Source organism: Rutilus rutilus, assembly GCF_951802725.1.
Source record: "Rutilus rutilus genome assembly, chromosome: 22".
Lineage (NCBI taxonomy): Eukaryota > Metazoa > Chordata > Actinopteri > Cypriniformes > Leuciscidae > Rutilus > Rutilus rutilus.
Genome location: NC_140227.1, coordinates 13,734,341 through 13,747,659, shown reverse-complemented (window position 1 = coordinate 13,747,659; position 13,319 = coordinate 13,734,341). Strand labels below are relative to the sequence as shown.

The following is a 13,319-nucleotide window of genomic DNA, read 5'->3' as shown; positions in this document are numbered from 1 at the left end:
ACCAATAAAAACATTGACAGCCAATCAGAATCCATCCTGCTGTAACGAGCTTGAGCAGACAAGCACATGATTAGAATAAACAGAAAGATCATCTGCTGGTGTGGACGATAATAGTTATCTAATCTTATCTTATTGATGCCCATATTCAATGTCCCACTTGTCTTATTATCAATAGGCTACTCATCGGAATGTGATTCAGGGGACAAATGCATGTGTGTTGGCCTCTCCTTTGCCCAGGTGTGAGCTGGTTTCCAGTTTTCCAGAAAGGAAGTCTCTTGCAACTTCTGACTGATTAGATAAGGATTAGATAAGGACAATTATACACCCTTGTATAATATCTTGCATCACCTGCCAGAACTGGGTTTTTTTCGTCAAAGGATGTCGTGTCGGGAACGGCCGGGCTATTGTCAGACCGCCTGCTCCAGTCAAACTACACCAGAGTTACCGACTGCTACCATCTTTGAAATTTACACTCGTGCCACAAGAAATCTGACTGGGAAGACCTCTGCACCCCTGGATGAAACGTCTTCGCATTCCAAGTCTCAACGTTTCCATAGTGATGACGGTTCAAGCTTCTTGGTATTCTCACTGCAGGATGCCCTCAAGATGGCACTCGCTAAACTGAATTTGGACCCACCTCTTCCTCTGTTGGGCCATTCAAACTTCTTGCATCACCCAGTCTCTCAGCAAGAGGATTTCTTGCAAGAGCACTTAATTCTACTATGAACGTTACCCCACCGGACAATACTGCATCAGAGTTGCTGTCCCGTGCTCACTTCCTTCCTGGGGGATTTCATTCAAAATACTTCCTTGTTTGCAAGAAGGATGGAAGTTTCAGGCCCATCCTGGACCTCAGATGCCAAAACAGGAGTCTCAGACAGCTTCCTTTCCGCATGCTGCATGTCATAGATGTCCTGCAAGCCATCGTACCATGCATGTGGTTTACTTCTGTGTATCTGAAGGATGCATACTTCCACATCCCCATTGCACCTCATCACAGAAAGTTTCTTCAGTTAACGTTCCAGGGCAGGACATACCAATATCAAGTCCTGCCATATGGCCTCTCCCTCTCTCTCTGTTTTCACACGATGTATGCAAGTGGCACTAGGACCTCTACAGCGGGAGGGCATGTTATTATCCCGTACCTGGAAGACTGGTTGCTCTGTGCCAGGACACCTCAACAGGGGATCTCGACACCTTCCATGGGATCTCAAGCTTTTAGGCTGCTCCTTATCTGTGGAACTTGCTTCCACAGGACATTCGCAATAGTGACTCTCTCCCTATATTTAAATCTCATCTGAAAACGCCTCTCTTTAGGCAGGCATACCTGTGATATTGTATATGTATCTCTGATCGGTTGTGTTTTGTTTTTTTGCATGCAAATTGTTGTATGCGTTTTATCTGCATGTAAGGTGTTTTTGAGTGTCACCAAAAAAATTTTTTATGTGTTTTATCTGCATGTAAGGTGTCCTTGAGTGTCACGTAAGGCGCGCATAAATAAAAAAAATTTTATTATTACCTACAGAAAAGCTGCCTCACTCAGTGCTAGTCAATACGCTTGCATCTAGACTCCAGAGCGATGAGGGCCACCCTCACAGCGTCCAGGAGGCAGGTTATACAGGGAGCCATAGCGAAGTTCCAGTTTGATGCAAGCTACCTTATCTCAGCTTACTACTATAGCTGGCTTTCTCACGGCAGCCTCTTCAGCCATTCAATTAAGGCTTTTACACCTTCGCTCATATCAACGCTGGCTGATAGCCAGACTCAGACAGTTGTTGGCAGTCCACTATTGGAATACCCTTTTTCAGATCACAACCAGTTGTTCTGTTCATCTGAGGCCTTGGAGACAAGAACGATTTCTGTGAAGGGGTGTACCAATGGGACCACCTCTGGCACGCAGGTAAGTAATGACAACAGATACTTCCCTTACCGCATGGGGAGGACTGTGGCAACATCAGGTTTTCACAAATGAATGGGGGGTATTGATTGGTATGAATAGATTAATGGCGGCTTTTCTTAAGGGAGCAGTAAGTCTTAATCCACCAGCACGTGTAGTGCATATTCAGTGGGACCTGCAGGTGGTGCTTAATAGTCTACGCTCAGCACCTTATAAGCCACTTTAACAAGTGGATATTAAGAGTCTTTGTATGAGGACTGGTTTTCTCTTGGCTATAACATAAACCAAAAGGGTAGGGGAGCTGTATGTCCTCTTGTTGAGCTTGCAATGTCCCAGATGGGGACCTCAGAATAATCAGGTTATACTTTGGCCAAATCCGGCTTTTCAACCTGAGGTATTGTCTGATCGGTTTGTGAACCAACCTATTCAGCTTGCGCCGCTAAATCATGAAGAGGCATTTAATCATGTCCATAACATGACATTATTTTTCCTTATAAATATTTTAATATTCCCTATTTATCAATTTTGTTTGTATACATGACTCAAAGCCCTCTAGTGAATGAAATCAGTACATTCCATGTGCTTTCTTTTGCTTGCTCCCAATAGGTTAGCAGCAGCATCATCAGCAAAAAAAAAACTCTGCACTTGTAAAATGTACCAGCCATTTGTTGACAAATTTAACAGGGTTTAAAACATGCTACACCCATAGTTTAATTGGGGCAACTTGATCAGGTTACATTTATCTCTCAAGTCTAAAATGTACAAGCTTTGCCCCTGATGTTTGCACAGTCATGGCAAAAAGGCCTATATGGGTTAAACATGAGAATGATGTCAATGATGAAGACGAATGTTATTTTTGGCTGAACTATTGCATTCAAAAACAGAGAAACACTGGATGTTTTGTGTTATGCTTTATTAGGTGAGTGGGAGAGGTGGTCTGACTGTAGAAAAAGATAGCAAGTTCTCTGGTCTAAGCTCCTCAATACAAGTTATACAAACACAAGTTTACCTACCGATATTTAAAGCCAGGGCTCTTAAATGTGGGGTTTTATCAAGGATAGATAAATAACTTTTTATTTTTTTTCAAATCAAACGTAGGTACATAAACCAAATAATTAAATTATCCACTCAGTGAAAACCCTGAATTTGGTCAGTGCACATAAATTGGCATTTCGTAACACTTTATAAGTTAGACAAAAAAAATAAAGCAGGTCTACAAATGCAGTTCCCTGGAAAAAGACAAATCTCTTTAAATATGGGGTGCTGCAGACTAAGGCAACTTTTAGTCAATAAAAAGGGTAATCTATTAGTCATACATATTATAGGAATGAAACTATACAATGTTGTTTTTTTCCTTCTCATTTACACTGTACACAGTCCACATCTTTCATGTTTGGCAACAACAGCCAATACACATTTATGTAACAATTATCCTACATTTTACACCCAAATAGAGCAGTATGAACTCAGACACTATACAAACATACATGAGCACAGATTTTGTTTCCCCTCTTAAGGCCTCCTTTAGAGAGCTTGGACAAAAACTTAGATTAACTTAAATGGAATGACTGAATTTAACGAACCATTAAATCCAGTAGCCGCTTTACACGTACCTTGAATGAAATAAAAACATTTAAATTGGTATAACCACAATCACATTTGTGAGAAATTTCTTCTTGCTTTACAACAGAACATAAACATGACTTCTTATCTACATTTTTTTTGAATGGACACATTAGCAATCTTTTAACAGACACAATCTGCATACATTCAATTCCATTAACGTTTTCTTTTAAATAAATTATTCCTTATTTCATATGAGGATCAACCTTTAAACGTGTAGCAAATCCCAAGATATTTACCCTCTTATTTATCTCATTTATGCACATGACATGATTGTCTAACATTGGACAAGTATGTAAAAGCCAAAGTACTTTTTTCCCAAACCTTCACTAATGTTAAAACCAATCAACTAAAGTTATACAAAGTTTCAAGCTTCCGTTTAAAATTCTAAAGCAGACATTAAAAAAATCATTTAATAACTGAAAATAATTTAACTGGGTCAAAGAGTTTGTCCAAACCGCTTTTGTATTCAAATTTGCCATAGTATGTACAAATGTATGTTTGTGTGTATGAAAACAAACATTTACACAATAAAAGCCAGAAAACACTGTCCATTAGCTGCTACACTTCATTGTGAGGGGCATGATATAGCTAAAACAACCAAAACATACATGTGAAAATTTTTAAATGGGGGGGTGGGGGGGTAAAGTAACTTATTTTCTTGGCTGGAGTGTCTGTTGGTGCTGAGATAGACGTCCTTACCGCACCAAGACACAATTGGCACCCATGTTCTTCGTGAATCTCAGGTGAGGGCCGCACTTTACGGCCTGCCAGCCTTCCTCTGACAATAAGAGCGAGTAAAAAAGTGGACAGAGGGAGTGTAGTCTACCCTGAAACAGCTGGTATAAACAGGTAACTTTCCAGGGTCATGTCGTACACGTGAAGGGGGGGGGTTGACCTCTGTTTCCTCCCATCCTTCAAACCCCGGGAAGAGTGTTTCTCTTATTTATCCTCCCCAAAGTTCCTGAAACCCTGTGAAAGATGATGTTCACAGGCTCTTTGTGTTGATGTGTGTTTTGTAATGCTTTGTGAGGTGATCGCTCCGCATGAAACGTTTCTGACACTTATTGCACTCAAAACGTTTGTCTCCTGAAAACAGACAAAAAAAAAATGAATAAAGAGAATTTACACAGCAAAGCAACACATTTGTATTTTGTGCATGTGTATATTTGGAGGTTGCATACCCGTGTGTGTCCTGGCGTGTCGCTGGAGCTCGTCACTGCGTGTGAATCGTTTTCCACAGAAGACCCAGCTGCACACAAAGGGTCTCTCTCCCGTGTGCAGTCGGACATGCGCCCGCAGCAGGGACGTCTTTCGAAAGGTCTTTTCACAGCCTGCTATGTGGCAGATGTGTTTTCTTTTCCCCACCTCTCCTGGCCTGTTGCAAATAAAAACCAAATATAAGCTGCCACAATGAGTATGTCCTTTCATAAAAGCCATTCATTATAAAATGGTAATCAAGTGTCAAATTCGATCATCGTGAAATCTGCATCACAGTTATATCCAAAGGGTAATAAACCTACATGGAACAGCACCAAAACCATTGAATAGTGTTTCCAGCTGAAGCAGCTTTATTGTTTGAATTTAAGCAGATTTACTGTCTGGGTTCAGATTTCATTAGGAAAGCAATCTAGGTTTGGGCGATAAATCAATATGGATATTTATCTGAAAAAATAAATCCACGATATTAATAATAAACATATTCATTTTTGATATTTAGCTTACATCTAGATTATCAGGTGTGCATCCCTAATAAGTCTTCATGTAAGTCTGCATATTCTGCTTGTTTGTGTGAATGAATGGTGCAGTTCTGTCTACAACAAACACTCAAGCAACAATAATTATTTTTTACAATTTTAAGCAAGAATTCTATTGTGTAGCAATAAAAAATTGGAATAAAAAAATGGTTGAAAATGTATTGTATTTTTTTATTTGATTACATTTTAAGATAGATTATGAATTCATTCCATTTTTTATAAATATGTAAGTCGTAAAATACTGAATCCAGAAAACAAAACCGAAAACAACAGAATTAAAAAAAAAAAACTGATTTCAAATAAATTAAAAGAAAGCTTACTCTGTGGAGTTTATTAAGTTATGTTTACTGGGGCTGTATATTGATACAAATTTCACGATTCGATTTCGATTAACAAGATTCAATTTGATTCGATTTGATGTTGATTAATTTTGGATATATATCAGGTACAGTACATGACAAATTTTCTCAAGGAAAAAAAAAATCTAAAAACTCTAAGGGAGTCAGTTGGTACTACATTACGATAATATTGAAAGTTAAAATGAACTGATTTGTAAACAAACAAATAATAAAGTTATAATAATTACATAATTATGTTTCTTCAATTCGTTTCTTGAAATATAAACATTTAAATGGTGGATGTCATAAAAACTTTACAGATTTATTCAAACAATGTTTTTTAATGAATATGTAATATAGTGCATATATTTAGCAAAATGATTCTTTCTAGAGTAAATTTTTCTAGCTGACTATTGAGTTTATGGTCACTGAATGGCTTTTCTGAGGTAAATGTAACATTACATGACATATTGTTCTCAAGCTGTTTTATTGACGTCTTTCCGTGGTTGAAACACTGAATGAGAGATTATATGAGACGTGATATTTATTTTATATTTATATTTATTTTGTGCTGTAACTAGTAGTAAAGTGGAAGAGATGATCAGTTTGTGTGTGCATAGCTTGAGGCAACAACAGCGATCTGTCTCTAGAGCACCAAAAATTGAAATCCGAGACTTTGTTTCAAATCAAAAGTAACAAAGCTTATTGCGATTGATTGGATTGAGGAATTTCACACAGTATTTTAAATGCGTTTATAAATCAAAGATATGCTACCTCTTTTCTGCGTCTTTGCAGTTTGGACAGGTGCAGGCCATTCGCCGCTTTTTCTCTCCTGGCTGACTCTGCAGTTCCAGTGCGAGTGTCTGCGTCTGCTCCATCTGCATGGTCTGTGTTTGTGTCTGCACACCGCCCAACTGCAGACCTGCGCCTGGAACCGTCTGCACTGTGAGATGCTGCTGGCCTGAAAGACACAAACCCATCAATCAAAATGCAGCTCACGTTAACATCATTCACAATGTCTTTGCGAGAGTTAAGTAACACAAATCAATAATAATAAAACGCAGCCTTTTGCGTTTGTTTGTCAAAACGCAGCACTCACTCACCCCCAGCGTTGGTGATCGTTACAGGAACACCCTGCACCTGGACGCCATTAATATTGATGGTCTGAACAGCCTGAGCAGCAGAAGCTAACTGGGCTGCATTCAGGGTTATCAGACCCCCCCCAGCCGGGGCAATTTTAGGCAGAGTCCTTTCTTTCCTTGTCCCTGTTTGAGCCTTTTTAGTGACCATCGCAGATGTGAGGGTGCTGGTGGGTGTTGTTGGCGTGGACACAGTGGTCTCCTGTAGCTGTACAGCCTGCCATTCACCTGAGGCTGTTTTAATCAGCACCTGGCACAGCAGAGCACATGCATTAGATAATTAATGATTTATTTAGATTTTTTGCAAATGGACATGTAATGAACATATTAGATTCACTGCCCTTGTTTCAATTTGATTATTAACTCTAAAGAGATCTGAGGTCGACCGATTGATCGGTTTTGCCGATTAATCGGCACTGATAACCGATTGATGGAACAATCGGTTATCGGCAAATATGCATACAAATAGTTTTTCCGGGTTGCGTCCATTGCTGAAGCGGCTGAGAAGGGTGCGTTTTCATTAAACACTACAAGAGCGGCCTCTAGAGGCAAAATAAAAAACATCACTGACACCAAGTGGTGTTTGTTTTGACACGTGAAATGGCGCTGCACAGAGCGGGACACTTCAGATGCGGATTTAAAACAGACTATGAAACGTCTGCATAAAGTACAGTACACTATGTGTTTTCTCATCATTATAAAGTAATTAATTTGTTGACTAGATGCTGCATTAGTGGAGAACAGCAGTATGTTTGCCATCGGGGCTGAGAGGACGCTAACATTACTAGTACCTCTAGCGGTTAAACAATGCAACAAAAACACGTGCAAGCCAGACCCAAATGTTTAATATCACCATTTCATGGTTCAGTACTGTTTTGAAATGTTTGTAATAAGGTTCAGCACTATTTTATGTGTTATGTTTGTTTTCATTCAGTACCCAATTAGAAAAAACTATCGGTTGATTAATCGGTTATAGGCCAGCGTGGGCACACCTAATTATCGTTATCGGTCAAATCTAGTGGTCAAAATCAAAATAAGGTGTTTTGACGTACCTGTGTGGATTCTGGTTGGGACACCTGCACACTGGGCGTGACTGTCTGTCTCTGTGGTACAGGAGGAAGTGTGGCAGAGGCGGCCTGTACCACTTTTAGAGCCTGCGGGGGGATCTGGACGACCTGCTGATCGGATTTCTGCTGAACCAACTGCACCTGCTGCACCATGGCAGGCTGACTCCCACCTGGACTCTGCACGATCAGGAGATTATTTCCTGCCTGTTACAGAAACAGACGCAATCAACAAAAACAGTTGCCTACCTACTTACAGGGTGAATTTTATAAAAACTTGTCTAGGTCATATTTCACTCAACTTTCCTTGCATTGTGACATTATTGACGAATATTTTCTGCCAAATTCTGGACTTTTTTAATTACCATTTTAATAACATTATTCTCATTAAATTGTTATGATTGTAATAAGGGTTATTCAAATATTAAAGCTACACTGTGTAGGATTTTCTCCCATCTAGCAGTGAAATTGTTTATGACTACCAACTGAATATTACTTTCTAGCCCCTCCCATTCCGAGGGCGTTTTAACTCCTCGGTGTGGAGTTAAAACGCGTTTTTAACCCAAAGTGTTTTTTAACTCCGTATTATTTTAAATCTGCCGGCAGTCGCGAGTAATTTCCCCCTCGCAATCGTCACGGTGTCACTGAGTGTAAAAGCGCGAAAGGTGAAGCTTGTATTTCCAGGTATGTCCCTCTTTGGCTAATGTATTTTCAACATGGCTTCCGCCATTCGAGCGACTCGCTCGTATGTATTCTAAATGGCAGATTCTACGCTTATGAGAATACTTGATTAGTTGGTAGAAGTAATTACACATTAATGAGCAGATATAATTTTGAAAGAACAAAGTGTTTTTTTCTTAGAATCAACTTAAAAAATTACACAGTGTAGCTTTAACAATATTTGTCATAAAGCTGATATAAAATAGGCTATAAATATTGGATGAAAATGGAAATCTAAGTTATTAGATTTGTTGCCTTGGCATCTACCTGAAACAATTTTAAAGGTATAGTGGAGGATTTTCTTTTTCCGGGTGGATCATTAAGAATATTGGTCCTCCTAGTTGTCAATCATTCTGGTGTTATGTTAAGTAAGGCTGTCGTACGTGCTCGTCCCTAGGTAGTTTTCGCTTTCTGCGCATGCGCACTTTCGGGTGTATATGTGTGTGGTGAGCTACAGTTTCAGCCATTCATTGAAGCTTGCCGTTCTCACCGGGTTTTTTCAAAATGTCTGAGGGTCGCAAGAGAAAAAGTGTCTACGAATTGTATGACAAGAAGAGAAAGGCCTCTGAAGAAAGAAACAAGACCAGAGTGTTTTTGGGAGAATATTTCTCACGCTGGCGTGCGCTAAAAGCACAGGTTGGGCTTCCCACTGATGCCTCAGTCGCGAAGTTTCTACTCGACAGGTAAAGTTTGGCATGCTATTTGGAGAAATCCATTTAAAATCACTGCTTGTAAAAGTTAAAGGTTGTATCAGTGATTTCAGGCCCCCCCCCAAAAAAGATAACATTCATCTAATCTTTCCTAACGATCCGCTAGCTGAGATCTGCACACAAAACAAATTGCTCACAACAACCTCCCCCTGTCGGTGATTGGTTGGAACACTATTTGTTTTGGTTTTGAGTGGTTGGTGAAACCAATTGTTTTTGTGTGCAGATCTCAGAGCCTAGGCTGCCTACAGAGACGCGTTTTTGACGGCATGCTTATGGGGCGGGCAGCTAGCGGATCGTTAGGAAAGATTAGATGAATGTGATCTTTTTTTGGGGGGGCCTGAAATAGGGTTGCAAAAGGGCGGAAAATTTCCGGTAAATTTCTGGAAAGTTTCCGGTAAATTTCCATGGGAAGTTAAGTTGGGGAATTTTGGAAATATTCATTACCATGACAACCGCTTGCGCGTCCACTCTGAAAGTAACTGTACACATAAGAGACGGATAGATACATTATTTAAGGTTATTTCTATTCATTAGAATATTGATATATGAACTTGTTGTCAAGTAAGCCCTGTTGCATCTCTCTAAACTTTCAGTGTGCTGCACTGCTCTAGTTGACTTCTGCGCCTTCCCCCTGAAAATATCACATTAATTTTGAAAACGTAATTCCTTTTGTGGATCCTCTTGTCTTTCTTCATGTTTCTTTGACAAATATCAGTGTCTCAGTCTCACGCACGCCTACTTATTTACATGTTGCGGTATACACGGAATAAAAAAATCTGTTACGGTTGACATTTTCTTCCTCGGTAACGATATACCGTCATACTGCCCAGCCCTACTTATGTGGTAAATAAAGTTATGCTAGCTTATTTAGCATCTAACTTATCAGCTTGCTATCTACTAGATGAATACATTTGTATGTGATATTTGCAATTTAAACATTTAATAAATATATTTTCCAATAATATCATCAAAACTTACTTCATTTTGTTTAGTCCACAGGCTCAAATGTGTGCCTTCAATAGTCTTGTGCTTTGGGCTTCTGTACATGTGATGGAGGCATGCACAGTGCCAGTAGGGGGTGTGGTCTCAATAGCCATGCAGTAAGCAGTGTGCTATATGCATGTGATTGAGGAATGGCATGGATATTCAAGTGTATTTGAATGGCATCTGTTTGTTTTAGTCAAGATTATGCTAAAATATACTTTCCTCAACTATATTTAAGTTCCCTATGAGAGCCAACCTTCAACTTTGAAAATTCCCAGTTTATTCCCGTTTATTCCCATAAATTCCTGTTAATTCCCTTAAATTCCCATTAATTCCCATGGAAAGTTTCCATCTTTGAAAATTCCCAGAATTTTGCAACCCTAGCCTGAAATCACTGATACAACCTTTAATGTAAGCTATGATTAGCGATGCTAGCCCTGGCACAAGTCACGCAGCAACTTGTAAACAGAGCGTGCATGAGGAGAACTAGGCTCGTGCATGCTCTCTCATGCACACGTTTAATAGGCGTTTCCTCTCGGGAACAGGTAGAGTGTTGCGCATGTAAAATTCGGGAAAATCCTCCACAATACCTTTAAGTTGAAGCACTAAAATGATTAGCTTAAAAGAAATACAAACTAAAACTAAAATAATAATTGATTATCTCTACATAGTAATATTTTTTAAAAATGTCAAAACATCAAAATTACTAACAAAAATGAAAACCAAATAAAAATAAATAAAAATATGAATAAAAATGCAGTAGTTAAATAACACTAAATATCAGCATGTAATTATTGTTAAATATGAATGATTCATAATTATTCGAGATTAATACAAATTAACAACTATTTTATTTAAAATCAGTATAAAAACATTAAAACAAATATGGTGTAAATATACTTTATAACTTAAATATTCTTTTTTGCATTTACTGTATTGTAGAGAATGATTTTTTTTTGCATTATGATAGTTATAATTACATGGGTCTTAACTGTCAAGTACAATGTCAAAATCTTAAAAATAGCATATTTATTTTAACATAATTTCTCAATAGGCCTTAATTGTGAAATAGGACAGGTTGTGCAACAACAACAAACACAAAACAACTGGTTTTTGATAAGAACGACTGAAACGGACAGATAAGTTCCATCTTTTCCCCTTAACACACGTCAACAGAGAACAGTGTAAACAAACAAGGTCATTTTAATGTATGAATCTGTCAGATGACATCCAGGAAACCAGCAATTCACAAAATCACACAATTATGAGATAAAAGCACTCAAGGATTTTAAAAAGCCAAAGCAGAATAACAGAAACGCACATACCTGAATAATGTTGTCGGCTGTGGTCTCTATTAGCAGCGCTTCAACCTGCTCGGCTACAGGTGGTGGTGAGGCCGGCTGAGGGGCAGGGGGGGGCGGGGCTATAGCCACCTGTCTCTTCCTTCCCCTCTTGCCCTTCACTGGAGCAGCAGCAGTCTCTGTTACAATATGCGCTCCTCCCACATCACTAGTAGTAACGTTAAGAGGGAGCGTGAGTCCACTAGGGAGTCGTACAACGTTAGAATTTACATTGGCATTATTCTGCCGCCGCTTTTGGGAGGACGGCTTGATCGCCACCGTCTTATGCTGGGATATCGGTGCTGGGGCCAGAGGCGGCTGGGCCGGTGTGGCAGCCTGAACTGTGACAGGTGAGGTGAAAATGGCCTGGTTGGTGCCGGGGATGATCTGGATCTGTCCTCCCTGAGGCATCATTTGAATGGTCTGAGACCCCTGGAACTGAGGGATCACTTGGTACTGGATGTTGGCATTGGATGTGCCTGCTGGACGTGAAGGGCTCTGAATAGTGAAGACAATGGGACTGGCCCCTGACGAACCAAGTCCCGCAGGCAGCTGGATGACATTCCCTTTCGCCGAGAGGAAGCCAAGGTTTTTGGGTGGAGCCGGAGCAATAGGGGCGGGCTTGATGGGGTGCAGACGGCGTGTGGTTGGCTGAGATTGTGGTGTGCTGACTGGGGCCTGGGCGGCAGGAGGCCCGATCTTACTGCAGGTAGCAGCCAGAAGTGCCAGTGGGGAAGGCTGTGAATCCTACACGTGAGCGTGTCAATACACAATTACCAGAAGCAAATTATTAGCATGCAAGCATGAAAAAAAAGAAAAAAAGAACAATATTTCATTGTGTGTGGAGAAAGAGACAAAAAGACATTAAACTGCCACAACTATGTAAGAAAACTGTTGTTTTGGACAGCTGTCAATACAAAAACAAAATGAATACAGTTTAGCAGTAATTATACCAAAAAAACTTGACTGTGGAATGCAGCACCGACCAATCAGAATGAAGTATTCCAGAGTAGTAATAATAATAAGAGTTGGGTTTAAAAATAGATTTTTAAAGATAACTTATAAACCTTTAAAGACAGCCCTACTGTGAGCTACGAGGTTGTTAATCAACGCTATTTGCTTCTGTTGAAGCCGTCAGCCTGGTTTATTTCAACTTAATCTTAAAATAATTATGTTTAACAGCGGAATTCGTGGCAAAAAACTACATTACCCATGACGCTGTACAGAAAATTACACCTATCAGAGAGTCACCACAATGAAAACGTGCCAAACAATCTCTTCAGCTCCACCCACTCTCATGAAGCACCGCAAATTACACAATCGAGTCGGTCTCCCCACACTCTGAAAATACTTAAATATTTGTAATTTAACTTTAAATTTAAACAGATATCTATTTTTCATTTGGTACATTACAAATGTTATGATGCTAACATGCACTTATAACTTTCCGAAAGCAGTCAAAACAATTGCAGACACCATTTGCACCTTTCTTAGGGCCAAGGAGAGCAAGAATATTTAGCAATCATAACTTCATAAACTAAAACTGCATTCTATCTAATGAATAACCTCTAATTCATGAGTGAACACACAAACATTTAAAAGTTTTGATTGTCATACTGAAGATGGCTTGAGAGCTGAAACATTTGCGTCTCCCCATGAGATCAATAAAAATTGTAAATTCTTGGAGAGTGAATCAATATTTTGATGAAAGCGTTGCCTAGCATTGATGTTATCACCACACTTACCC

At 39.5% G+C, this 13,319-nt stretch overlaps 1 protein-coding gene across 3 annotated transcripts in view; it reads right to left on the bottom strand.

Moving 5' to 3' along the window:
• Positions 1–2,955: 2,955 nt before the first annotated feature.
• The window catches only part of sp2 (sp2 transcription factor), a 12,122-nt gene continuing 1,758 nt past the window's right edge, over positions 2,956–13,319 (bottom strand). For all 3 annotated transcript variants that reach the window (XM_084394545.1, XM_084394546.1, XM_084394547.1), the window contains exons 3-8: positions 11,558–12,319; positions 7,807–8,025; positions 6,719–7,004; positions 6,390–6,576; positions 4,705–4,898; positions 2,956–4,609 (exon numbers count right to left, since the gene is read on the bottom strand). In XM_084394545.1, the coding sequence (XP_084250671.1) occupies positions 4,509–4,609; positions 4,705–4,898; positions 6,390–6,576; positions 6,719–7,004; positions 7,807–8,025; positions 11,558–12,319 (1,749 nt within the window). In that variant the 3' untranslated portion in view covers positions 2,956–4,508. The remainder of the gene's footprint in view (positions 4,610–4,704; positions 4,899–6,389; positions 6,577–6,718; positions 7,005–7,806; positions 8,026–11,557; positions 12,320–13,319) is intronic.